This window comes from Mizuhopecten yessoensis, unplaced genomic scaffold (genome assembly GCF_002113885.1).
Source record: "Mizuhopecten yessoensis strain PY_sf001 unplaced genomic scaffold, ASM211388v2 scaffold523, whole genome shotgun sequence".
In the NCBI taxonomy this organism is placed as follows: Eukaryota; Metazoa; Mollusca; class Bivalvia; order Pectinida; family Pectinidae; genus Mizuhopecten; species Mizuhopecten yessoensis.
The window spans coordinates 647,542-674,242 of record NW_018403589.1 but is presented as its reverse complement, the minus strand read 5'-3'; the positions used below and the strand labels follow the sequence as shown (position 1 = coordinate 674,242).

The window sequence follows — 26,701 nt, the reverse complement described above, 5'->3', positions numbered from 1 at the left end:
CCCCTCTCACCATTTTTGTACGATCTAATGCAGTGTAAATAGACATCACGGGTAGATACAATGTTGGCTTTTGTGTCGGTCTTTAAGTGCTCTAATTTGGCATGTTTCAAACTCTATCCTAAAATTCTGTTGTTGCATTGGACTGAATTGTGAAAACAACGTGAGTTTGTTTTGATCCCGAATCCAATACCCTGAGACCAACTACGAGTTTGTTTTATTCTGAGTCCAATACGAGTTTGTTTTACCCTGAGACCACGTCGAGTTTGTTTTTCTCTGAGACCAACTACGAGTTTATTTTATCTTGGAACCACGATGAGTTTGTTTTATCTTGAGTCCAATACGAGTTTGTTTTATCTTGAGTCCAATACGAGTTTGTTTTACCCTGAGACCACTACGAGTTAATTTTATCCTGAGACCACGACGAGTTAGTTTTACCCTAAGACCACTACGAGTTTGTTTTATCTTGAGTCCAATACGAGTTTGTTTTACCCTGAGACCACGTCGAGTTTGTTTTTCTCTGAGACCAACTACGAGTTTGTTTTATTCTGAGACCCAATTACGAGTTAGTTTTATCCTGGGACCAGCTACGAGTTAGTTTTACCCTGAGACAACTACGAGTTTGTTTTATCTCTAATCCAGTACGAGTTTGTTTTACCCTGAGACCAACTACGAGTTAGTTTTATCCTTGGACCAACTACGAGTTAGTTTTACCCTGAGACCACTCAGTTTGTTTTACCTCGGTACCATCTACCTTATTTAGTGTATACCATTGCTCAAATAGACACACCTTTCTTTGAGACTAGCACGATTTTTTTTATTTTACCGTTGTCTCAGTACAGGATAATTTTACCCTGTGACCAGTGTATGATCTATTTTTACCCTGAGCTTAGAACGAGTTTTTTTATTACCCTGAGCTCCGAACGAGTTTGTTTTACCCTGAACTCTGAACAAGGTCATTCTCACTCTGTAACCACTACGAGTTCATTTTACCCTGAGTTCTGAACGAGTTTATTTTTACCTCGAGTTCATTTTTACCCTGAGCTCTGAACAAGTTCATTTTTACCACTACGAGTTCATTTTTACCCTGAGCTTTGAACGAGTTTATTTTTTATCCCGAGACAAGAACGAGCTCATGTTTTGTTCCCGAGACCAGAACTAGGTGTTTTTTTTTACCTACAGACCAGTACAAATTTGTTTTACCCTTGGCTCAGAGGGAGTTTTTTTACCCATAGCCCAATATGAGTTTGTTTTATACCTTGAACGCAATACGATTTTTATTTAACACTGATCACAAGTTTGATCGTAATGGGTTCATTGTTAAAGCAAACTCGTTCAGGGTAAGTGAACGAGTTTAATTTTACAATGAACCCATTACGATTTTGTCTCTCCTAAGCCCAACCCAGTACGGTTGATAATAGAAAAACCTCGTACATACAAATGTACATGTACAGGAAATGTGCAAAAATGTCCTCACACATCCGAGTATACACGAAGTCAGATTTATAAGTATACCGTGTAACGGCACAGAAATATCAGATTAAATATTTTGTTTGCATCAAATTATTATCTTTTATTGGTGCGTTTGCCAATTTTCACATGCAGCCCTTTTTATATTTAAAGTTAAAGATCTTATTTTCAAACCAAATTATTTTTATTCCTGAGCATGAAATCGATTCGTATGTGCTTAAGTAGTATTCATAGTGGAGGTAGATATTGTTTCAATAACCTAGACACATATCCTTTATCCGGATAAAGTTGTTCGAACTTTTCTATATCCCTGTCCAAATTACATGAAAAATATACGAAATAGGCACTGTTTTAGAGCTAACATACTTTTAGGTTATAAAACTTATAAGCGGAATTTCATTGATTTATTACGATATTTTACGAGCGAAATGTAATCATTCCCTACTCTTTTCAGACGCCCTCCTTTTAGAGCAAAGAATAAATCATTCACTTTTCACACACTACCGTGAAAATAGAAACCGGAAAATTAAGGGAGATCAAAACAGATTCCTTTAACGTGATACCCTTTGTTACGGAATGTTTACCAGTGGTTGAAACGGCATGTTTACTAGTTAGATTTAGTATAAATAAACGTTTAAAAGTCAATTATTGTATCTCTGGATTACAGGTATCTAGTGTATGTTATGTATACATTTAAATAGAGACAGCATTTCATTGTGGTCAGTCTATTGTAACACTGACCAGTTACGTAACGGACACTTAATTAGAGTTATGTACCAGTAACGGTGTCACAAACCTGTGCTTGTATTGGTCATTGACGGGTTACTAAAGAGACGGAACCGAGCTATTCCTTACCGTCGGTTTTGTCACAGTGACTTGCTAATTTGTTACAGCTATATTAAGACCTAAACTAAAGTGCTCAGAGTAATTTTACACATTTTATGGGTTCATATCAACTTTCGATTAAAAAGCTCATACATCTCATCATTGGGGTAGCATTTTAGCAAAAGTTGATTTTAACCCCTAAAACTTGTAAAATTACTCTGAACACCGTAGTTTAGGTCCAAATAAGGCTGTAACAATTATCAAGTCCTTATGTGCTGGAGAACCGAACTACTCGGTGGTGAAGCGGACGTAAAATCACTCAACAAACAAACAATATTGGGGTACTTGGTGTCAAAACGTCAGTACTTAGTGCCATGTTTTACTCATTCTCGATATCCAAGGGTTCGGCAGTAGATACACAATCATTGAGGGCGGGACCCACGTGGTTGACAGAGAGCTTTGGAAGATACTCATTTTTTTCTGTGACCAGGAAGTTTAGAAAGTTTGAATACGTATGTTAATCACGCGAACGCGTATTTGTTTACTTCAAGGTTGTTATGTATATTTGTTTATTATATGTGCGGCCAATCCATCATAAAACTTCGGCTGCAATGGTAAAACAAGACTGTCAATGGTAAAACAAGACTGCCAATGGTAAAACAAGACTGTCAATGGTAAAACAAGACTGTCAATGGTAAAACTAGACTGTCAATGGTAAAGCAAGACTGTCAATCGTAAAACAAGACTGTCATTGGTAAAACAAGACTGTCAATGGTAAAACAAGAATGTCAATTGTAAAACAAGACTTTCAATGGTAAAACAAGACTGTCAATGGTAAAGCAAGACTGTCAATCGTAAAACAAGACTGTCAATGGTAAAACAAGAATGTCAATTGTAAAACAAGACTGTCAATGGTAAAACAAGAATGTCAATGGTAAAACAAGACTGTCAATCGTAAAACAAGAGTGTCAATGGTAAAACAAGACTGTCAATGGTAAAACAAGACTGTCAATGGTAAAACAAGACTGTCAATCGTAAAACAAGACTGTCAATGGTAAAACAAGACTGTCAATGGTAAAACTAGACTGTCAATGGTAAAGCAAGACTGTCAATCGTAAAACAAGACTGTCATTGGTAAAACAAGACTGTCAATGGTAAAACAAGAATGTCAATTGTAAAACAAGAATGTCAATGGTAAAACAAGACTCAATGTTAGGTATGGAATTATACTGCAAAATCCTCAAAATATCGACTTCAATTATTTTCTCCCCTCAGGCAAAGAACGCTTGGATGACACTTTTCAACAAATTATGTTTTCGATATTTTTTCTTCGTTAAAGTGTAACCTGTATCGTTATCTTGTAGACTATGTATGCATACAAAGTTATTTATCGAAGCTAATTTTACTGAAATACACAAAAGCGATATACGTAACTATTGTTTGTCTGTAAAATGGGGAGATAGAAAAACCAGACTGTTTCTAATCGTATCTCAAGTAGAAGATGAATTCCGCTTCAATTTTAAATGAAGAAAAAACCAGCATAATTCTACGCATCACAAACGATTCGAACCTAATTATTTTCATCGCAACCAAACCATGTATTTTAAACAATTTAACTGAGAACACCAAATATTACAGAATATTTAGGGACATCATTTATGTAAAAGCCTTATAAATAACATTGTATCACTTGTCTTGAAAATGATTAAATATGTTTGACTTGAACTTGACTGTTGTATGTAGTATGTAATACTGTAAAATCATAAAAATGTGTGCATGATGAGGGAATATCATACATACTGGATTAACCCGAGTACATCTATTTCATAATAATAAATTACAAATTGAAACTACTGAATGATGGGGAGAGTAAATACCCCCCCCCCCCCTTTTGTAGGCACAGCAAAAGTATATATTTTTTAAATAACAAAAAAATGAAAAATAAATAAAAGTTTTTGTTTTGTCAATGTTGAAGTTGTTTCCGGAGGCCTGTATTTGCACTTCATTCCAGCATAACAACAAAGTTATATACAACAGACATGGACATAGCTGTTCCAAAAGATTGGCTATACTTGTTTAAAATGAAAGTCGTTACATATACTAACATCCTACCTCAAAACACTAAATTAAAAACTAACACCCGATTTTTAATAGGCATAATTATTTAAAGATCGAGTTTAAATACACTTTACAACAAAGACCATCCAAAAGTAAAGTTTGTCAATTTAGTTTAATTACATTTACAAATGCAGGGTATCATGTACTGTCTCTGTTACTGAGTGGTAATGGTTTGGGGTAGCTATCACAAGAACATGCGAATTTGTTATAGCTATATTTGGACCTAAGCTTAGGTGCTTGCAGTAATTGTATACGTTTAGTGGTTTAGATCAATTTTCAGTAAAACTCCCCCCCCCCTCCTCCCCCGCCCGTCTCCCTCCCCCTCCCCAAATGTTACAAACAAAATGTAATATATACGAGTCAATCGGGTGGCATTTTTACCGAAGATTGATCTAAACCCCCAAAATGTGTAAAATTACCCTGAACACCTTAGTTAAGGTCCAAATATAGCTGTAACAAATTCTCAGGTCCCTGTGGTCGATATGTTGTCGCCTTGATCACAACATTAACTTAATTTCTTTTTACACAATTATAAATGTGCAGAGAAAAAATATGGATAAGAAACATAAATCCTGGACCCATCGCCAATTACTTGGCAAAATATCAGCGAACTGGCACACGTGTTAATCAAACTAGGATCAAAGAAGTTATCATAATTACAATCGTCCAGATATTATCCCACTGACAAAGTCACGTCGTTATTACTGCAAAAAGATTCCTTGTTCAAGGTTACTAAATCTCCCAATGATCATTTCCCCCAATAAAGTCACAAAATGACGATTGTTTTGGTAGATTTCAGGCTAATGGAAACCATTGTCCATTGATTTTTTACCTTTACTTTAATCCCCTGTTTATGACGTGATGAAGCCATTCAGTGTATCGTAAATTATCTGGGCTCACTTTTGTATGTAGTTCCGGGTCGCTCGTTTCGCTTCAGTACACCACGTGCTGCTGCTATTTTGTTTACCTGGCGTTACCATGGTACATTTGTATTTATCTACACAAGACGTGAAGACGTTACACTTAAATGGTTCTGTTGTGACGTCATGCATGACTGAATAGTTGTAGCGGATAAATAATTTACAATAAACGGTGTTATCACATGTCTTTGCGAATTTTTACCGTTATAAGTATGAGTAGCCGCCTGAGTCTACATGTAAAGAGTGATAATGTTTACCGTAATTAGTATTTGTGGCCCCTGTGTCTACATGTAAAGAGTGATAATGTTTACCGTTATTAGTATTTGTGGCCCCATGTATCTACATGTAAAGAGTGATACTGTTTACCGTAATTAGTATTTGTGGCCCCATGTGTCTACATGTAAAGAGTGATAATGTTTACCGTAATTAGTATTGTGGCCCAACGTATCTACATGTAAAGAGTGATACTGTTTACCGTAATTAGTATTTGTGGCCCCATGTATCTACATGTAAAGAGTGATAATGTTTACCGTAATTAGTATTTGTGGCCCCATGTGTCTACATGTAAAGAGTGATACTGTTTACCGTTATTAGTATTGTGGCCCCTGTGTCTAAATGTAAAGAGTGATACTGTTTACCGTAATTAGTATTGTGGCCCCTGTGTCTACATGTAAAGAGTGATAATGTTTACCGTTATTAGTATTTGTGGACCCATGTATCTACATGTAAAGAGTGGTAATGTTTACCGTTATTAGTATTGTGGCCCCTGTGTTTACATGTAAAGAGTGATAATGTTTACCGTTACTAGTATTTGTGGCCCCATGTATCTACATGTAAAGAGTGATGCTGTTTACCGTAATTAGTATTGTGGCCCAATGTATCTACATGTAAAGTGTGATAGTTTTTACCGTAATTAGTATTTGTGGCCCCCGTGTCTACATGTTAACTCTGTAATTATCATGTACATCGTAACATAAATTGATATTATTTGCTGCTCATGTGTTTGTCTATGTCAACAAGGGCGTATCGCCCATTTATGAAATTTGGTATGAATAATTAAAACGTCTATTGCCCAAAAGAAAACAAGGATGCAAATATGTTAAACAAATACCACAGGAATAAAACACATCCATCATCGTTAGTCGATCAACCATATTGTGTGTATATATAATGAGTGTTACTGTATATATTGTGTGTATATATATATTGTGTATAAATATTGTGTGTGCTTATACATGTCTGTCTTCTGCATCTTTTTATGTTTATATGAGAAAACGTCGCAGTCGGTTCCTTGATCCGGATATAGATAGTTTTGAAACATTCCCGCAGTGAAATTGTATTTTAGTAAATAGTTGTCTCGTTGCTATATACCGTTTAATGGAGCATTACTAACGTTTAATGACTGGGAGGATATGATATTAGGTCTATATTCCAGTGAAAATGCTGGTAGGAGGCAAGGTACACGAGGGAAATAGTTGTCAAAGGTATTTTAAATAATGTCTGTATTTGAAAAAACCCAGTCATTAAACAAAATTAACTACAAAATACAGAAGATAACCGAAACATTTACTATTTCCGTTAGAACTCTATACAAGGTGGCTCTAAGATAGAGTACCCACCACGATGTTTTTCGTCTTATCCGTGACACATCATTGTTACTGTCCCTAGTTAGGGAAAGATCAACTCCTCCGTTCTCCGTTTTCCGCGTTATTTTAGTTCGTAACAAACGTAGGTTCGAAACGAAAGTGTGTACAGAAAAGTAAAAAAATAAAATAAAAATGCAGCTTTGAATCAATAAGCTTACATCAAAGGGGACCTCGCTCCTTCACCGGCACGATCACCAAATATTGAAATAAAAAGTCCAGGTCTCTGTTGCTCAAAGGTTGGTTAAAATTATTCAGTGGTTAGGGGGAATAAAACGTAATACAACAACACTAGGGGTATCTTATATCATTTTACTGCGATGCAGTTGTTGAGGCGTTATTTTACCTTGAAGGTCATTGTTTGTTATTAGTCACAATTAAAGATTTTTACTTTCTTCTGGTTAACCAACTTATGAGCTCTTGGGGTCAGGTCGACAACTCAAGATAGCAATTTGCGTTTAAAACGAGAAACAAATTACCTTAGAATATTAGGGTAATTTTAAATTAAAAAAACTTCATGAAACACTTTAAAAGAAAAAGAAAAAGAAAAAGAAAAAAAAGAAGATATATCTATATATGACATTTACTGAACACAGTATGTGGGTTGACAGTTGACGGGTTAGGTTGTTAGTGAAAGTGGTGCAGTGTGAAAGGATTGTCTGACCAACTTTCCAGACAAGGAAGTTATGTTACTTATTAATCTTAATTCTATGGTCGATTGGTTCTAGTATACTATATAAGTAGATGTAGATTCTTTGTGCGTGTTTCTCCAGCCTAAGAACGCTTAAATTACGTTTTAATTACACACCGGTCCGTGTACTTTCGACTAGAATTCCATATATCAATGATCCCTATTGTGTGCGACTAGTCAGCGAATGCGCATGCAACTTCCTGGTGCCTTTGTTAGCTGTGCAAGCAGGTACAAGTAAATAATTCTAAACCAGCTGAAGTGATACAACATTCTGTGGCACTTAAACACACCAATAATTCACTGTAATGAACATAGAATGCGTTCTAATATTTGTTATCAATATCAAAAAGTTCAGAACTTCCCATAAATTTGGAGCATTGAATTTAAATAAAAATGGTTAGTATTCCGAAAGCATAATGAAGAGTTTTCAGGAAGCGAGCGCCCTGCTCTCCGTGTTGTATAATAAGAGTTACAATTTATTTGGCATTTTTCTGATGGTAAGAGATGCTTGCCCATTAACTATGACAAAGGCTATTTTAATTCTAATTACCTTTTCACCGAAAAACACTCAACAGGGACTGGAACGACTCTCTTGATTATAAAGAAGATAGGGAGCTTATAATCCACTGCGCTACCGGTTATGATAATTGCTATTGTATAGTTGTGGTTTTAATTGGTTGTTTGTCACTTTCCTGCAACATTGCGGCGGATAATTTCAAATCACTCTAACTCCCTTATTTGGTCTAATGGCTGTTAATGTGTACAGAGCAAATGAAATAAATTTAAAAGGCAAGACAAGACGAGACAAGATTTTATTCTTTTAAACCACAATTTACATGTGATATTAAGAAAATATACAATGGGTACATTCAAGATAGAGAACGTGCTGTTTTAACCAGGAGACAACCTTCCAGTGTCTATACAATAGAAGAGGGACGGTACTCTCTACTCTAACCTGTAATTATCTGTAAGAGGTCGATCCCATCAAATCCAGATAGTATGTAGTTGTGTACGCTAATAACCGCAGATGACGAAACAAATATTTATTTGTCCGTGTGTTTATTTAGACGTCACCAAAACATGACCCGTCATTAAAAAACTATAGCAATGTGTTAATAGGACTTAAAACACAAACAAACCAAACCAAACCATGGGACTTACCCTGTTTCTCCGCATTACAGTCGCGTGGCCCCGGTAAAGCTTTCAAAAATCAAGGTTAAGGTTTTGAAGCGCATAAGTGATATTATCAGTTCATAACAAGGTTTCCTTAAAAATCGAACTTCACCGGAAAAAATCGTTATAAATTGGCGCCAAATTAGCTTTCAATGTCGTGGTCTTAGAAACACTTCGGATTCAACCAAGGTTTGTTCCTACCCCGTACAATATTGGGGACGTTTTTCTCTCCCTGAAATCCGTTTATAACCTACAGTAACAGATAACAAAAACTCGTCGTCTTTTTTACGCTCCGTTGACCTGTAAATGTGTGATACCGGTATTAACAGTTTAAGGAGCGTTAAATGCGTTCAAACATGTTCGCTAAATATCTTAATTTCATCTCGTCCCTCTATACACGTCAGCACGGGACAATACAAGTAGGAGTCTAAGGAATTTATTTAATTTCATTTCCTAATAAGGAAATTAGCATTTTTGCTTTAAGGACACATCCAATGTAAGGGAGATTTCCCATCGACTTCAATTACGCTTATCCTATTAAAAATCTTAAATGAAGTAAGGAAAATTTGTTAAATTCGGCCAGATAAGATTTCCTTTACTCAACGCCCTGTATAGCATCAGCAGGATTGTTATCAGAAAAAAATACACATATATAATCACATTTCTACGCATATATATTTGTAAGATACTTGAATCAAGGATTTTGACTTAATGTTTTAAAATAATGAGGTTTGAAGTACATCATCTTAAGCTGCCGTGAAGTAATTATAAGATTTCAATAAAAATATTTTCTAATATCACACTCATTATACGGTCCATTCGGTTAAATATCAATATAATATACGTTTGTGTAAGTGTGCTGTGACTCTACGGGTCCAGGCAGGTTCAGGTGTATCCTCGTTAATATCAGGTAAAATCTATACCTGTCTATCTACCCTTCCTTCCTTCCTGCTTGGATTAAGACCAATCCTTATCCACACCTAGTCACGGTCAGTCGATCCATCCATCCATCCATCCATCCATCCCATCCATCCATCCACCTATCCATCCATCCATCCGTCCGTCCGTCCATCCATCCACCCATCTTTAAATGAATAAAGAAACCAATCTATCAATCAACTATATTGAAATATCACATATCAGATACATCACATGTTGTTTATAAAGTTTGTTTTGTACATGTAAATTGTGATGTGTTTTATGTGACAACCTCCCTCGCATTGTTTTAACATGTAGCCTGTGCGTTACTTATCCCTAAGTATGTCTTTTTCAGGTTAGCTTTACAAACATACAAGATACCCCTGGGGGCCAGGAACTGCTGCTGAGGGTATACGGCTTCCGCTTCACTCGTGCGCATGACCAAGGTATTTTTAGCTAATCTAATTCCGTGCTCAAACAATACAAATTTCGTATTTATTTTGAAACTTTTAAGGCATGCGTTTATGTTCTGCAGTTATTAATAATAAAATAAATAAATTAAACTTGAATTATTGTCATAAATGAAAAATTCTATGATCAATTTTGTTAATTTATGAGCTATTATAGAAGTCTTTATTCCAATATTACGGTTTTATAAATATATTTTCACTAACTTGTACCCCGCAGGTGTGCCCGGACATGATTTGGATCTCTCGAAGTGGTAAGTTTTAACACAGATAAAAACATGTCCAATAGACCCATATCCCTGTATAGAGATTTTACCGCCAAAATGATGAAGGGGAAAATATGCGCATGCGCGATGGATGTTTCAGTTTCTGAAGAGCGAGGCGACCTGACCGGTGATGATTAAGCTCGTCACGTCCCCACTATTTACTTACGATATGCAGAAAATTTCAATCGTATAATCACCGCTTCTCATCAGAGCCTGTTTGTTTATAGAAGTGTGTGTAACTTAGTTTTATACAACGAAGAGGTGTATGATTGTGTCTAAGACTAGGGGCACTCGTGTTGTTGTTAACATTCATCATAGACGGCCACAGACATAAGTGAAGACGCTGATCAAGTCCTATGATGAACTATGACACTATACGCGTTCTTGGTTGGTTGGTTGAGGGGTTTTGCGCCTACGTTCCACGAACTGGTAATTTTATACTGCTGCACCTAAAGGTCAAGGTAGTTTCACTAGTTCAAAAAAAGGTAAAGGTCGAGGCCTTGGCATTGAGACTACTTCCGGTTCAAGATACTAGATATATAACATGCAACACTAGCACTGAAGAGCTTTTCTTACGATAGAAGATACGTTCGGTCAGAATGCAACACAATATCCGTGCTTGATTAAGCCTTAAAGGGGACATGCATATATTTGCCATATACAATGAACAAGGGAATTTATAATTACGTTTTCAGTCTATGCAGAGAATTGTAGATATACATGTATATATTCGTCTCTGGTCTATGTAAGCAGGCAATTATGGATTATAGATGTACTTTAATGCAGAGAACATGCTATATGTTTGATCACTGAATTACATTATTGCTTTCCAGGGTTGTAAAATAAATTATCAGCACTTGCCCCGGGCAAGAAGACCTAAGAAATCCACCTGTCCGAACATATTTTCTACTTGCCCAATGTAAAATGTATAATATTATTATATACATGTACAGACAGAAAACAGATTTTTCAAAATAATAGGATTTCTCCTGAAATATTTTAGTCTTTTTTCTCTCTCCCTATTATCAGAGACGTATATATATACGTCTCTGCTATTATAATATAAATTATTTACTATTTAGTAGCAGTGTTGATGTATTTATTTTCATTTTTTTATTATTGAAATATTTTGTTTGCCCAGGGCAAGGGGGGGCCAAGTTTTTGCACTTGCCGGAGCGCTAAAACTGGTTCTCCCGGGTGTCGGGCAAGTGGAATTTTACACCCCCTAGCTGCTATCTGAGTCAATGGTTTATGGAATTAGAGAAAAGTTTAACATTATATCAGACAACTCTGAATAATTTCAACAGCATTCTTTAAAAAAAAATGACTCCTTAGAAACCTAGATTTAGGTGGGCTCCGCCAGACCTTAGCTGATTAATACATTGAATTAATCAAACCTTTTATGACAATGTTAACAAATAAAAAAGGCTAAAGAGAGATCCTAAAAAGAGCTTGTCATAAATTGGCAATTGGTCAAATCCTGTTATGCTACAGAAAAAATTTAATCAAAGGAAAATAACTCATGCAGATGAGTGTTATCATATGGCCCTAAATCAGTACAAGTTCAAAGCATCAGAGTGACCCGCTTATATTTAATTACAATAGATTTGAATCGCCTATGGCATCACCAGGACATTCAATAGACCCTTGAGAATATGTTTTTGTCTCCCCAAAAATATCAGCTTTGACTTGTGGGTATTCTGAACAGGACTAGATCTTTGACTCTTCAAAACTTCAGTGAATAATATTCTAGTTTTAATACACTTCTGATTGCTAAATGTCTAGGGTAAACTGAAATCTGTGATCACATCGTCATATAACACTGTCGTTAAATGTGTCGGTGATAATAAATTTACATCGGCATAGTTAACTATAACAGGGAAATAGCATCGTGTTACGCTGGGTATTTAGCGAGTGTATTTGTGGTTTCAGGTTTTCCTTCGTTATAAGTCCCCACGGCGAGATCTTCCGTGTTTACCACCCTCAGGAGGACGATGAGGTGATCGCCGTCAAGAAAGGCTTTGCAGCACTGCTAGCTGGAAAACTTCACGACAAACATGAGGTACTTTTTATCGAATACAGAACCTTAAAACTGCTGAATTGTACATGTGGTAACTTTTACCTGTCTGTCCATCATCCTATACAAAATGTATACGGCTGTTCAAATTGTCCTCCTTTTCTGTTCCCTGCTTAACGTTCAGCATTTAGGGGAATGACAACAACTGGTTCACTCGTTGTCAGTATAATGTGACGAGGCGGAATGCTGTGCTGGGTGCCTTCGGCATGGTATTTCAGTGAGATAGCACTTTAAAGTAGGAGGCAAGACCACCAACATACCCTGTCTCCTGCATACACACACACAAGCACGCATACACTACACACATAGAGGCACGTCCTTAAATGACCTAAGCTGTTAATAGGACATTAAACAAAATAAAACTAAACTAATCGTCCTTCTCTGGTCCATTGTTTGGCCATCATCCTCTATTGTCTATCTTTAATCAAAGAGTCTAAAGTATCCGACAGCTCTTTCTCAAATTTAATGCATGAGACAAATTGTGAAAACAAGATGGCTGCCAGGTGGACATTTTCGATTTTGACAGTTATCTATATATCAAATTATATTTTAATATATATATCTTTATAATAAAAAATACTTAACATCAGTCACAGTCGGACAAGAATTTTCCTGAGTTTGAACTTTTAGAAAAGAACGGAACAATTTTTGTATTCTGCCTGGGAATATGTCCGACAGTCGCCTTTACAGAACTAAATTGTCACAACCTATGTTATTATAATGAGCGCTCCCTTCTGTTTTCTTAGTCCCCTACCGGTGAAACCGGGGGAGACTATAGTTTTCCTCTCCATCTGCCTGTGTACGTACTTAACACCAATGTCTGTCAGCGCTCTAGCAGCTTCATTCCATGAGGGATTTTTGATCAAACTTCACACAATTATAAAGGACCATAATATCTCGGACAAGTTCAAGTTTCAGGGACGTCTGTCAAGGTCTAGGTCTCCGTTACTTTTTTTTAGAAAATCGTTGTCAGCGCTCTAGCGGCTTATTTCCTTGAGGGAATTTTTAACACCAAAGGGCAACATTTTTATAAATCATTAAAGTTGGTAGAACTGTAGACACTGATGCTATTTCATAAATTTATGTAATCATATATTTTACAGGTCACTGGACATTATGGGGATGATGGGTGGAGCTACAATGTGGAAGAATTTGGACATGAAGGTTTGATTTGTGTATTTGTTTCGTGTTGTATATGTTTGTGATTCTAAAAGACTGTAAAACTTGTAAAGTCAACACCTGTCTAATTCAAAAGGAATAACTTCTACTTGCTGACAAAAATCAAATTTACATGATTAATTCAGTTCCGGTTTTTGAGAGCTGTCAGTGACTAACTAGATAACTGATTGAGTGAAAGTAATTTGACCATTACTTTCACAATGGGAAAAAGTTTGTTCTTTTCCACTTTGAATTTTCCATTTAAAAAAAATCTACATTATTCTGTTTATGACACAGATTGAATATAAACCTTTGATGTGATTAATCAAATGTATTTTGAGTGTATAAAAAGGTGTACATGTATTAAATAGAGAGAAACTTTCTATAACAGTGGCTGGATTGGCTGCTGACACATGTTTACTAATTACAAAAACGTGTTGCCCCAGTCCCTAAAAGCCCAAAATATACTGAATAAGTTTCCTCTAGTTGTTCAAAAAGTCATACCTATTTTCCTTAACTTAAAAAGAGCAGAAGAATAAGGTTGTGTTAATATATCTGTCTCAATAATTTTGCTTCCATGTCATGTCATTTAGATTGATAGAAAATAATCCAGGTAAATGTTTATCAACTTTGATCACCAGGTATCTTTATATATTCATCTTGACAGGTCACCACAATGCTACCTACACGATTTTGCCGCTGTCCGCAGGAACGTCATTCAAGAAGATTCGGCATTCACATCCAGTACCAAATGCTAAAGGAAAATATGTCAAGGTATGGATTGTTTATAAAAAAATTATAACATCAATTTCCTCGTTTTATAATGTCATACGAATTAAGCTACATGACCATGATAGTTTTGTCAGGCTCTGGACCCAGATAGGGATATAAATAAAGACGCCATATTTCAGTTTGAACTGTACCATTGTCAAATATAGACACAAACCGTACTGTATCACATATAATAATGCTACATATCTATTATTGATACATTTGTCAAGTAAAGACAAGTGACACGCATACTTCAAGAAACAAACCTATTTTCATTTTTCCTCGAAAAGGGACCTTGACCCCCAGACGAAAAATTTGAAATATTGATTTCCTTGTTTATACATATTTAAAGTTATATTTATTACAATGATTTTGTATGTGATTTTTTCTTTTGACAGACAATGGACTTCCATGACGACCTTGGCACAATTCACTCAGTTATGATTGAGGAAGACTTTACGTCGCCCACACATCCAAAGGAGTAAGTTTCTGTCTGACGAGGCAATATCGTGTGAGTCACGGTAGTTTAGTGGTAGGACGCCGGGCTCGTGACCGAAGGGTTGCAGGTTCGAGTCACGGTATGGCACTGTGTTGTATTTTTGAGCAAGATACTTTACTCCACTTGTTCCAGTCTACTCAGCTGTAAATGAGTACGTGGTTGGGTAGTGCTTGAATTGTTGAATGCTAGCTGTTCGCGCCGAAATGGCAGCTCTGGCTGTATGCTCCTCAGGGAGTTGAGAAAGATATTGGCTGGTTGCAAAGGTCCTATAACCACTGATAATAATTTGTGAACCGCTTTGAGACGACCTACGAACTACATGTATTATCATTAATAAGGAATCCATCAATTAGGGAAGGCTGAATATTACCTTATTCTAAACAGATAGTGGGTCACAATTTTAACTGTATTGTTCATATACGTTAATGATTGATTTACCTGTGTGTGTTCATATTATCAGTTAATTGTTGATTTACCTGTATTGTTCATATACTTTAATGATTGATTTACCTGTGTGTGTTCATATTATCTGTTAATTGTTGATTTACCTGACATATATTATTATCAGAAATCCAATTTGTACAAATTCACAAAAAGATTTAATTTCTCCAGCTTTGATCCCCACTATGGAATGCGACGAGTAAAGGCCGTGAATAAATTCAGTACCATGGGTAAGTAACGTATAACCAATTGGCTGAAGTAGAAAATTGGTGACATCTGTATTATTCTGATTGGTTATAAACTCCTCATAAAACACAAGTGCATAGATTGAAGATTTGAATTATGTTTCAATGAAGTGTGGTAGATTTTAATTGTACATAGGACTACGATCGCCTTCTAGCTTCATTCTAGGTGGATTTTCCCTTTAGATCAATGGTAGAGTGCCGACTAGAAAGTCTGATAGTGCAGGTTCAATCCCCAGTGGAAGCACACTATTCTTTTTCCTGTTACAGAATAAAGATTGAATGCCAATATTATATCATAAACCTTGGTTTATAGGCCGAATATGGGCCAGTTCCCCTTTCCAATTTTGGCATTATTTTCCCCTATTTCAGTTAAAAAATCACCCACTTATAACTGAAATACTACACCACATAAATATCTGTCTTGGTTCCATTTTAAGCTCACCTGCGCAAAGGGCAAGTGAGCTTATGTCATGGTGCGGCGTCCGTCATCCATCAACTTTTCCTTTAAACAAATTCTTCTGAAGAACAAACCGGCATAGAGCCATGATATTTGACTGAAAATGACCTTGACTTACTTTCAAGGTCACAGCGGTCAAATATGTCAAACTCTTTAAATGACTTCTGAAAAACTGAAAGGTATAGAACCTTCATATTTGGCTGTTGGCTTCCTGAGATAGAGCCCGACAAAATTTGAGAATGAAAATAACCTTGACCTACTTTCAAGGTCACAGGTGTCAAATATGTCAAAAACATCAAACAACTTCTTCTGAATAATCGAAAGGCATACAATTATAATATTTGGCTGGTGGCTTCCTGGGATAGAGCTCACCAAAGTTTGCAAATGAAAATGACCTCAACCAACTTTAAAGGTCACAGAGGTCAACAACTTTTCAAAGGATTTGTTCTTGAAGAACCAAAAGGAATTGATTCATAAGATTTGGCTGGTAGCTTCTTGGGATAGAGCTAACAAAGTTTGAGAAGGAAAATAACATTGACCTACTTAAAAGTTAACAGGGAAAAATGTGTCAAACAACTTCTGAAGAAGAACCAAAAAGCATAGAATCTTATAACAATATTTGGCTGGTAGTTTCAACAGATGGAGCTGACAAAGTTTTGCGAGGGAAATATTTGTAGTACAATATAATATTTAATGAGAACATTTTGCTATGACTGCTTAAATATTCAGGAGAGCGATGCAGGCCCTCTGGGCCTCTTGTTCATTTAATCATCCATCAGTCTCACAACTGAGCAATTTATTTCATTTTCCCTGTGTTGATATTAATTGTCACTGCTGATATTTTATATTATATAATGAACAGCGAGAAACATAATTAAAGATGTAATCCATACCCCCCCCCCCTCTTGTACTCTCCCTTCTTGCTCCGGTCTGCAGCCCTTGCTGGACAGGTCATGCACATACAGTGCATATTTTCCCCTACTTCAAAAAAGGGTTATAACTTTCTATTCCTGCATTAATCCCTGTTTTGAATTATAAATCTGTTGGTGAGAAGCTTTTGATTTGATTACTTTTCAGTCTACCCCGAGATGTCGGCCATTAGCAAAGGTCACCTGAAGTTCCTTACAAGGTACACTGCTGAGGACATATGGACGAGGCCAACTGCGGGGATCAATGTGGGCAGTATCCACATAGACAAGGTATGTGTTTTGATTGAGGTGGATGACAACAATTATATTGTAAATGTCAGCTGGTGAATGAGCTGTTGTCAGTTCAATGTTTGAATTAAAATATTTCAGTTTGAATTTTTTTTTATCTTATCTTCGTATTTCTTGTCCTAAGGTGATTTGATACACAGAATCAAATGAAAGATGGATGAAGTTGCAATATTAGAATAAAAGTGATCCAGGAACAAATACAAAATGTTAACTGAAATGGATAAATTCATTTAGCAAGAAGATTGCCTTATTATTTTGAGACAGACTATCAAAGAGACTGATCTGTGTCAAGACAAAATTATTAGATTTGTAACAGAAGATGGGAAAAAAGGCGCAGCCAGAAGTGGTTCAAACCTGGGACACTACGAAGTCTAGATGGATGCTGTACCAATTGAGCTACCTGGTCGCCAATGATAGACCCATTCCAGTTCTGCTACATTCCACTCCTTTTTCTATTTTGTTGCCTCCGAAGACATAACTATTTAGAACCCAGGTTTGGGCATCTCCTTGCCAAACATACACCCAAGGGTTGGTCACAGGCACCAACGTAACAGGAGATAGTAAAATGTACAGCCAGACCAGGGTACGAACCCGGAACCCTCCAAACTCTAGATGGCCGCTCTACCAATTTAGCTATCTGGTAGCCGACAATCGACCCAGTCCAATTACGCTACCTTTTGAAGATGGTACCTGATGCTTAGGATATTGCACAAACTTGTCACGTCAGGATCATACTGCTGTAGCAGATGAAGAGAACGAGACGACACAAGATTACTCCGAGAAGAAAAATCATTTCAGAAAGTTACGAACATCTAGTTAAGATTGAGAAGTATATATAGTGTAGAAAAACAACATCTTACTAAAATAAAAGAATCTGATTTTGAATTGATTCATATTAATTTCAGTACAATCCAAAAAAGCAAAAAGTGAATGTGGATGTTGCATGGCGAGGAATCCGCGGCAACTTAACCTGCATGTGGAACCAACCAGACCAAGGTAAACGCCTTTGACCTTAATATCTTGAAAGTTGATATTGAAACACAACTCAGACAGGGAGTCCTGCTGCCTTTCTAACGTACACAGGCCCTGAGAAGTTATTTTACTGTTAATTTATGTTATTTCTATATATATTACAAAAACAATTATGGGATGTGGGCAATTTAATAGGGAAATTAAAATGATTCCCAATAATTGTGCAGAGAGGTTTTAACATAAAGAATATAATGTTAGCGGAGAATTTTTTCTGTAAAATGGTATAATGAATATATTTCTTTCTTAAATATTAATTGTAATACCTGTTTGCCATAGTTAATAAGCAAGTAATTTGGCATTTAGAAAAATTCCAAACCAATTGATACAAAAAATATTGTGTGGTATATGCTTCAACATGTCTGTTTTATTTTTTACGCTTATCCTTACTGAACTGACCATGTGCTAATGCAGATTTTCTTAATTTGTTTCCATTTAATATATAAACAATTTTCTTTCTGCAGGCTCGCCAATGTTGAACATCTGTTTCTTCAAGATAGTTGACATCCTGCGGAGTTTACCTGATGCAGAACTGACAAAGATAGCTGAACATTACTTCAACATCATCAGTCGAACGTAAGTAAATAATCGTCTGTGCAATATTCAACACCATCAGTCAAGTGTAAATAAATAGTCGTCTGTGCAATATTCAACAATGTCAGTCGAGTGTAAGTAAAAAGTCGTCTGTGCAATATTCAACACCATCAGTCGAGTGTAAATAAATAGTTGTTTGTGCAATATTCAACACCATCAGTCGAGTGTAAGTAAATAGTCGTCTGTGCAATATTCAACACCGTCAGTCGAGTGTAAGTAAAAAGTTGTCTGTGCAATATTCAACACCGTCAGTCGAGTGTAAATAAATAGTCGTTTGTGCATTAGTTCCTACCTCTGGTTCAACGTTTTTAGCTGATGTAGGGTATAGACGAGAAATAGAGCTCAGGGAAAACAAATCTGTCAGGGTAGGAGACAGCCAGAGTTTCCTCTGGCCCTCAGACATCAGACATTATGGCAGATAGATGTCTGGTATGGGGCCAGAGCACAATACTGTAGGCAAATGTGGAATTCTCCGACCATTTGGTGTCTGAGAGTTTATATATATCGATAAATGGATAAATTTCGTCAGTAGAGTCCTTGATTTTCAATCGTTCAAAATTTACCACCTGAGCAAACACCATTTTGCAGGTCATGTGGTGACTAATCAACAAACCGTACTGATCCGAACCGAAAACAGACAGGAAATCTTGTTTAGAAGATTTCCGGACAACATCTTTTTGTTAATTAGTTACTCCCCGTTACCAAACGGTGTCGAAGAATTCCACGTTTTTATATAGTAGTGTGCTCTGGCGCCACAACAGTCATCTATCTGTCAAATGTCTAAGTCTGGTGTCAGGGCCAGAAGGAAACTTGGGCTAGGTAGGAGAATAATAGAGTGATCTAGACAGAGAAATCATCCCGAGGCAAAGACTTTTGAAGTATAGCACATGGCTTTGTCAAGCATCATCCTGTAGTAGCATCAGAACCAGTTCCAAAAATGCCAGAGAAACTGTAATATGAATATCATGAAAAATATTTAAACCGATATTAAAATTTATAATTAAGACTACAAGATCCACATTACACAATCATCTGAAGATGAGAAACAAGTAAATATCTGTTTGATGATGAGGCATTTTTTTTATGCCAACCAATGCCTGGGGAATACTAATTTATGTTATTTCTATAAATGTTGAACTCTTTCAGTCTAAACAAAAACAAGGCCAACATTCAGACAATTTTGGATGTGTTTGGTGTGTTGTGGACGGACCATGCTCAGGATCTGCTGACCAAACATATCTTCCTTAATTCTGACCCAGACCACGCCCTCATACAACGACTGCTGGTGCATGTGGTGGGCGTCGACACAGTTCCAACAGAGGTGAGATTTTACTGACGTCACAATAGTTTGATCAATGTTAAAAACTAATTTGAATTGAAAAATATTTAAAAAGTACTCACTTTAAACAAAATCAGATATCTCGTATGAATTCTAGTTTTGTAAATTGCTAATTTCCAAGTTGTAAGGTGGCTTGTGTCCAATGCAATGATGTTTACTCTGATTTTAGACAATACTAACAACAATGGAAGACATTGCCTTTAATCCTTGGAAGTTCCCCAAGTCCTTCTATAACCGAGATACGTATCACAGGACTCTACTGGCTCTGGGGTCGGTATCAAACAAGCTGATCAAGGCAGGCTTCAAGGACCGTGCCCTGTGGCTGATGGACAAAGTACATGACATGGTGGGACTGCATGGTGAGTACTGTGAATTGGTAAATTATGTCCCTGCAACAACATAGTGAAGAGGAAGTTAAATGTTTGCTCCCCATCAGTCGGTCTGTACATATGTGTGTCCATCTGTTTATATCAATACTGTATACAGGGAAATGTTCATCCATTCAAACTTTTACCCTTTGTCTGTGAAATCCAAATTCACCCCGGGGTAATTTTACCTTTTATATTTTTAATAACTAATATAAATTATGTTGTTGATTAATGTTAAAAAGACTTTTAACGCTAGATAAAATATATCTTGTGTATATTTGAGTTACCGTGGTAGCTTAGTTCCTTGTTTCCCCTTATCACCTGCTTGTTTCTCCTTTGTTTCCTCATAGCACCTGCTTGTTTCCCCCTATCACCTGCTTGTTTCTACTTTGTTTCCTCATATCATCTACTTGTTTCCCCTTATCTCCTGCTTGTTTCCCCTTAGCACCTGCTTGTTTCCCCCGATCACCTGCTTGTTTCCCTAGATCACCTGTTTGTTTCCCCATATCACCCGCTTGTTTCCCCTGATCCCCTGCTTGTTTCCCCTGATCACCTGCTTGTTTCCCCTTATCACCTGCTTGCTTCCCCATATCACCTGCTTGTTTCCCCATATCACCTGCTTGTTTCCCCTGATCACCTGCTTGTTTTCCCTGATCACCTGCTTGTTTCCCTATATCACCTGTTTGTTTCCCCATATCACCTGCTTGTTTCTCCTGATCAGCTGCTTGTTTCCCCTGATCACCTGCTTGTTTCCCCTGATCACCTGCTTGTTTCCCCTGATCACCTGCTTGTTTCCCCTGATCACCTGCTTGTTTCCCCTGATCACCTGCTTGTTTCCCCTTATCACCTGCTTGTTTCCCCTGATCACCTGCTTGTTTCCCCTTATCACCTGCTTGTTTCCCCTGATCACCTGCTTGTTTCCCCTGATCACCTGCTTGTTTCCCCTGATCACCTGCTTGTTTCCCCTTATCACCTGCTTGTTTCCCCTGATCACCTGCTTGTTTCCCCTTATCACCTGCTTGTTTCCCCATATCACCTGCTTGTTTCCCCTGATCACCTGCTTGTTTCCCCTTATCACCTGCTTGTTTCCCCTGATCACCTGCTTGTTTCCCCTGATCACCTGCTTGTTTCCCCTTATCACCTGCTTGTTTCTCCTTTGTTTCCCCATATCACTTGCTTGTTTCCCCTTATCACCTGCTGTTTTGTAATCGTAACTGTTATTCACTACCACACAGACCCCTGGGAGTACCGAACAAAGCGAGCAGCCATGAGTGAAGCAGAACAGATAGACTATGACAGGAGGCGCGTTGTTCTCTTGGAGACCCTAGGCAATGCACGATTGGACGAATCTTTTGTGTACATAATGTCTCATATCAACACGACAAATTCACCGTGGATTAAACGTGCTGGGTGTCATGCTCTCCGGAAATACAATCACCAAGAGGTGAGATAACGCTACTCTCCGAAATATGCAGAGTTGTTATTAAACTGATCAGATATGTCTTAATAATAATAATAATAATAATTTGAGGTTCTTATATACGGCTTTATCACAACCTAGTTCGTAGGTTAATGCCTCAAAGCGGTTCACAAATTATTATCCGTGGTTAGTTGTTCAATTGGTCAATTGTTCAGAGGTGTTATGCATGCAACATGCATAACACCTCTGAACAATTATGTCATTCAACTATTCAGAGGCATCATTCAACTGTTCAAGGGTGACATCAATTGTTCAGGTGTGTTATTCAGCTGTTCAAGTTTCACATTCAACTGATCAGGTGTGTCAAGCAAATGTTCAGGGGTGTCATTCAACTGTTTTTGGGCTTCATTCAACTATTCAAGGTTAACATGCAGTTGCATTTTTTTGTTCATGGGTGACTGATGTTCACTGATGTCATCAAACTGTTTAGATGTGTCACCAATTGTTCAAGGGTAACATTCAACTTATCAGGTGTGTCGCTCAATTGTTTAAGGGCGTCATTTAACTATTCTGGGTTGTCATTCAACTATCCAAGGGTAAAATTCAACTGTTTAGGGGTGTCATTCAACTGTTCAAGTGTGGTATTCAACTATTCAAGGGTAACATTCAACTCTTCAGGGATGTTATTCATCTGTTTAGTATTTTTTGTGTCTTAATATGAAAATGTATTTGTTCACCATATTAGAATAGAACTGTCTTGGCAAAAGTGGTTTATTTCTGGTTTCTTAAATAGGAATAACGTGCTGTTTGAGCCAACAACTACTAAATGTGTTATGCTGCCTAGATATATGAAGTTTCTTCAATTTGAAGTAATGAATCCTTTATCTTCCTCTGAACAGGCTGCTAATGTTCTACTGAATGCTGCTATAGGAGATGATGATGAGAATGTGAGATACGAGGCCATCCTCTTATACCAGGCCCACCCTAAGTCCAGCGTCATAGCACCAGTAGATAACAGGTAGGCCAGCGTCATAGGACCAGTAGATACCAGGTAGGCCAGCGTCATAGCACCTGTAGATACCAGGGAGGTCAGCGTCATAGCACCTGTAGATACCAGGGAGGTCAGCGTCATAGCACCTGTAGATAACAGGTATACCAGCGTCATAGCACCAGTAGATACCAGGTAGGTCAGCGTCATAGCACCTGTAGATACCAGGTAGGTCAGCGTCATAGCACCTGTAGATAACAGGTAGACCAGCGTCATAGCACCAGTAGATAACAGGTAGGTCATCGTCATAGCACCAGTAGATAACAGGTAGGCCAGCGTCATAGCACCAGTATATACCAGGTAGGCCAGCGTCATAGCACCTGTAGATACCAGGTAGGTCAGCATAATAGCACCTGTAGATACCAGGTAGGCCAGTGTCATAGCACCTGTAGATAACAGGTAGGCCAGCGTCATAGCACCAGTAGATACCAGGTAGGCCAGCGTCATAGCACCTGTAGATAACAGGTCTGCTACAAGTAGGTCTGCTACAGGTAGCTCATCCCTCAAGTTATACACAAATATAGGAGGCTTGTAAAAAAACATGTACTGGTGGATAGTTTAGCAGGTTACACCTTTATTTTTTGCCCCAGACTTTTAACAGGGGGCATATTGTGCCACCCATGCCCGATCAGTCCTTTTCTTATTCCAGTGTCACTTCTCTACCATTGTAGCATTCTGTCATAGCATTACGATTCATTTTTCACTATTTCCATGCATACATTGAAATATCATTTAAAAAAATCACTCACATTGTGAAATGATGAATTACAAAGCAATTTTAACAGAAAAAACATAATAGAGTTACAAAGCCAAATATGATGATGTTGATTCAACTATTGAGTGTGCATTTCAAATATTATTATGCTGGGTTTAGTGAAAACAGTCAGCACTTATTTACAGACTCATTTTCCCCACTTCTGTATACCGGGAAACTTTCGCCCCGTCAAATATTCAACCTTTGCCGATAAAATCCATGTTCGCCTTGTGCTAAGTTTGCTGTTCACAAGTAATTACTAAACATTGTATGTTGTGTACTAATGTTCCCTGTCATGATCAATTCACTCCCAATTGGGAGAGCCAATAAGGCGGAAATTAAACTGGGGGGAACATTTTTTAAGAATCTAAAAGAAATCCTGCATATTTTAATAAAAATCTATTAACTCATTCACCCCTGAAGATAGATTTGAACTCTTCCAATTCATAGGTTGGAATAGTTAACTATGAAATTTCAAGGGTAAATGAGTTAAACTGTGGAGAAAATTTCCCGCTATACAGTAATTTCTATAAAAACTTATTCAAAATTTAATCGTAAGTTTTGATTAAAGATTGTTTTTAGGAATCTTTGTTCTAAAAAACCCTGCAAACTTTCATAAAAATACGTTATCTCCTATGTTAATTGCAACACTTTGATGTTGGTTTTCTTTAACATGTTCACCCTTGAAGACACATTTGAACTCTTCCAATTTAGTGGTTGGAATAGTTCATTATGAAATTATGAAATGATAACTGCTAAATAGTTCCATTAATATCAATAAATGTACTTAAACTGTATCAGGCCTTGTGGAGGATAGAAAAAAATGTACTTCTGCACTTGCATCTCTAAATAAAAACGTTTTGAAATTATAGGGTGCGAACAGCCAATGGAACCAGCATGATTGTAGACCCATACTCAGCTGGAATTTATGATGTGCAGCCTCATAACCGCCGCAGACGGGGTGGGAATGAACCGTTCCTTGAGTTTAACCTGCAGGCGCCAAGTGTAGATTTTCGGAAGCTGCTGGGGTCGGAATCTCTAGGGGCTTCTTTTGGTGTCATCATGGTCAATATGCTTGACATTAATATTGGTGAGTAATGTAAAAGTCGAGCAACAAAATAAAATATAATCTATGCTTTTAACAGTATTGACATAGAACCAAGTCATAGTGGAAAGACACTTTAGGTAATTATATTATACACTGTGCTATGTTTTAAAACATTAAAAATGTACATGGTTAAGAGGGTTATTGCAGTGGGTATTAAAAATGTACATGGTAAAAAGGGTTGTTGCAGTGGGTATTAAAAATGTACATGGTAAAGACGGTTGTTGCAGTGGGTATTAAAAATGTACATGGTAAAGAGGGTTGTTGCAGTTGGTATTAAAAATGTACATGGTAAAGAGGGTTGTTGCAGTGGGTATCAAAAATGTACATGGTAAAGAGGGTTGTTGCAGTGGGTATTAAAAATGTACATGGTAAAGAGGGTTGTTGCAGTGGGTATTAAAAATGTACATGGTAAAGAGGGTTGTTGCAGTGGGTATTAAAAATGTACATGGTAAAGAGGGTTGTTGCAGTGGGTATTAAAAATGTACATGGTAAAGAGGGTTGTTGCAGTGGGTATTAAAAATGTACATGGTAAAGAGGGTTGTTGCAGTGGGTATCAAAAATGTACATGGTAAAGAGGGTTGTTGCAGTGGGTATCAAAAATGTACATGGTAAAGAGGGTTGTTGCAGTGGGTATTAAAAATGTACATGGTAAAGAGGGTTGTTGCAGTGGGTATTAAAAATGTACATGGTAAAGAGGGTTGTTGCAGTGGGTATCAAAAATGTACATGGTAAAGAGGGTTGTTGCAGTGGGTATCCAAAATGTACATGGTAAAGAGGGTTGTTGCAGTGGGTATTAAAGATGTACATGGTAAAGAGGGTTGTTGCAGTGGGTATAAAAAATGTACATGGTAAAGAGGGTTGTTGCAGTGGGTATCCAAAATGTACATGGTAAAGAGGGTTGCTGCAGTGGGTATCGAAGTGTACATGGTAAAGAGGGTTGTTGCAGTGGGTATCCAAAATGTACATGGTAAAGAGGGTTGTTGCAGTGGGTAGGTATCTCTTCTGGTTATTAACCCTTTGACCCCTGTGTAACTTTAGTAAACTTTTCCATGCATTGATCGGGATGAGTCTATTATGGTCTACAGTGATGAAAGGGTTAAACATTTCCTTCTGGTTGGGAAGTAGAGTTTGTATACAGGTCATAATGCACAACCAGTGAAAATATTTCACTGTTTGCGCTACATGAACCTGTATACAGTAGTTTATTGATCACACAACAAGGAACATGTTAAAGAGGATTGTCACAGTGGGTGGGTTTCTCTTATATGGAAGACCATTACTCAGTGCCAATGCTAATTGTCAAATGTCAAATGCAAATTACCAAATTTTAATGTGAAATTCTAAAGCCTAAATAAAAAAAGTCAGATTCTATCACACAATTTCAATGGCCGAGAGGGAAATATATATTGAGCAGAAAACATTCAATTATTTTCCTAGGACCATGTCATCGATTTTTGTTGCAATATTTTTGTACAGCACCTTTGAGCGGTCACATCAAACTAAATGTTCATGACGAGGCTTACGCAAGAGTACATCTCGGCCTTCTGGGGGAAAATCTGGACTTCTTTGTTGCAAGAATTTGTTTTAAAGGAGAAACCAGCTACAACATCAATATTTTACAGGTAACTAATTACAGTATTGCTTTAGTGGATATTTCAACAGTAAAAAAGTCATGACCTCTGTTACAT

General features: G+C 37.2%; 1 protein-coding gene across 1 annotated transcript in view; it reads left to right on the top strand.

Moving 5' to 3' along the window:
* Positions 1–26,701, top strand: part of LOC110450253 — an 89,676-nt gene that overhangs the window by 1,575 nt on the left and 61,400 nt on the right. The window contains exons 2-17 of the mRNA XM_021497697.1: positions 10,111–10,201; positions 10,443–10,476; positions 12,421–12,550; positions 13,669–13,729; positions 14,391–14,497; positions 14,893–14,975; positions 15,606–15,664; positions 17,214–17,335; positions 18,259–18,349; positions 18,847–18,958; positions 20,123–20,297; positions 20,485–20,674; positions 21,919–22,127; positions 23,003–23,121; positions 24,778–24,995; positions 26,490–26,635. Coding sequence (XP_021353372.1) covers positions 10,111–10,201; positions 10,443–10,476; positions 12,421–12,550; positions 13,669–13,729; positions 14,391–14,497; positions 14,893–14,975; positions 15,606–15,664; positions 17,214–17,335; positions 18,259–18,349; positions 18,847–18,958; positions 20,123–20,297; positions 20,485–20,674; positions 21,919–22,127; positions 23,003–23,121; positions 24,778–24,995; positions 26,490–26,635 — 1,947 coding nt within the window. The remainder of the gene's footprint in view (positions 1–10,110; positions 10,202–10,442; positions 10,477–12,420; positions 12,551–13,668; positions 13,730–14,390; positions 14,498–14,892; positions 14,976–15,605; positions 15,665–17,213; positions 17,336–18,258; positions 18,350–18,846; positions 18,959–20,122; positions 20,298–20,484; positions 20,675–21,918; positions 22,128–23,002; positions 23,122–24,777; positions 24,996–26,489; positions 26,636–26,701) is intronic.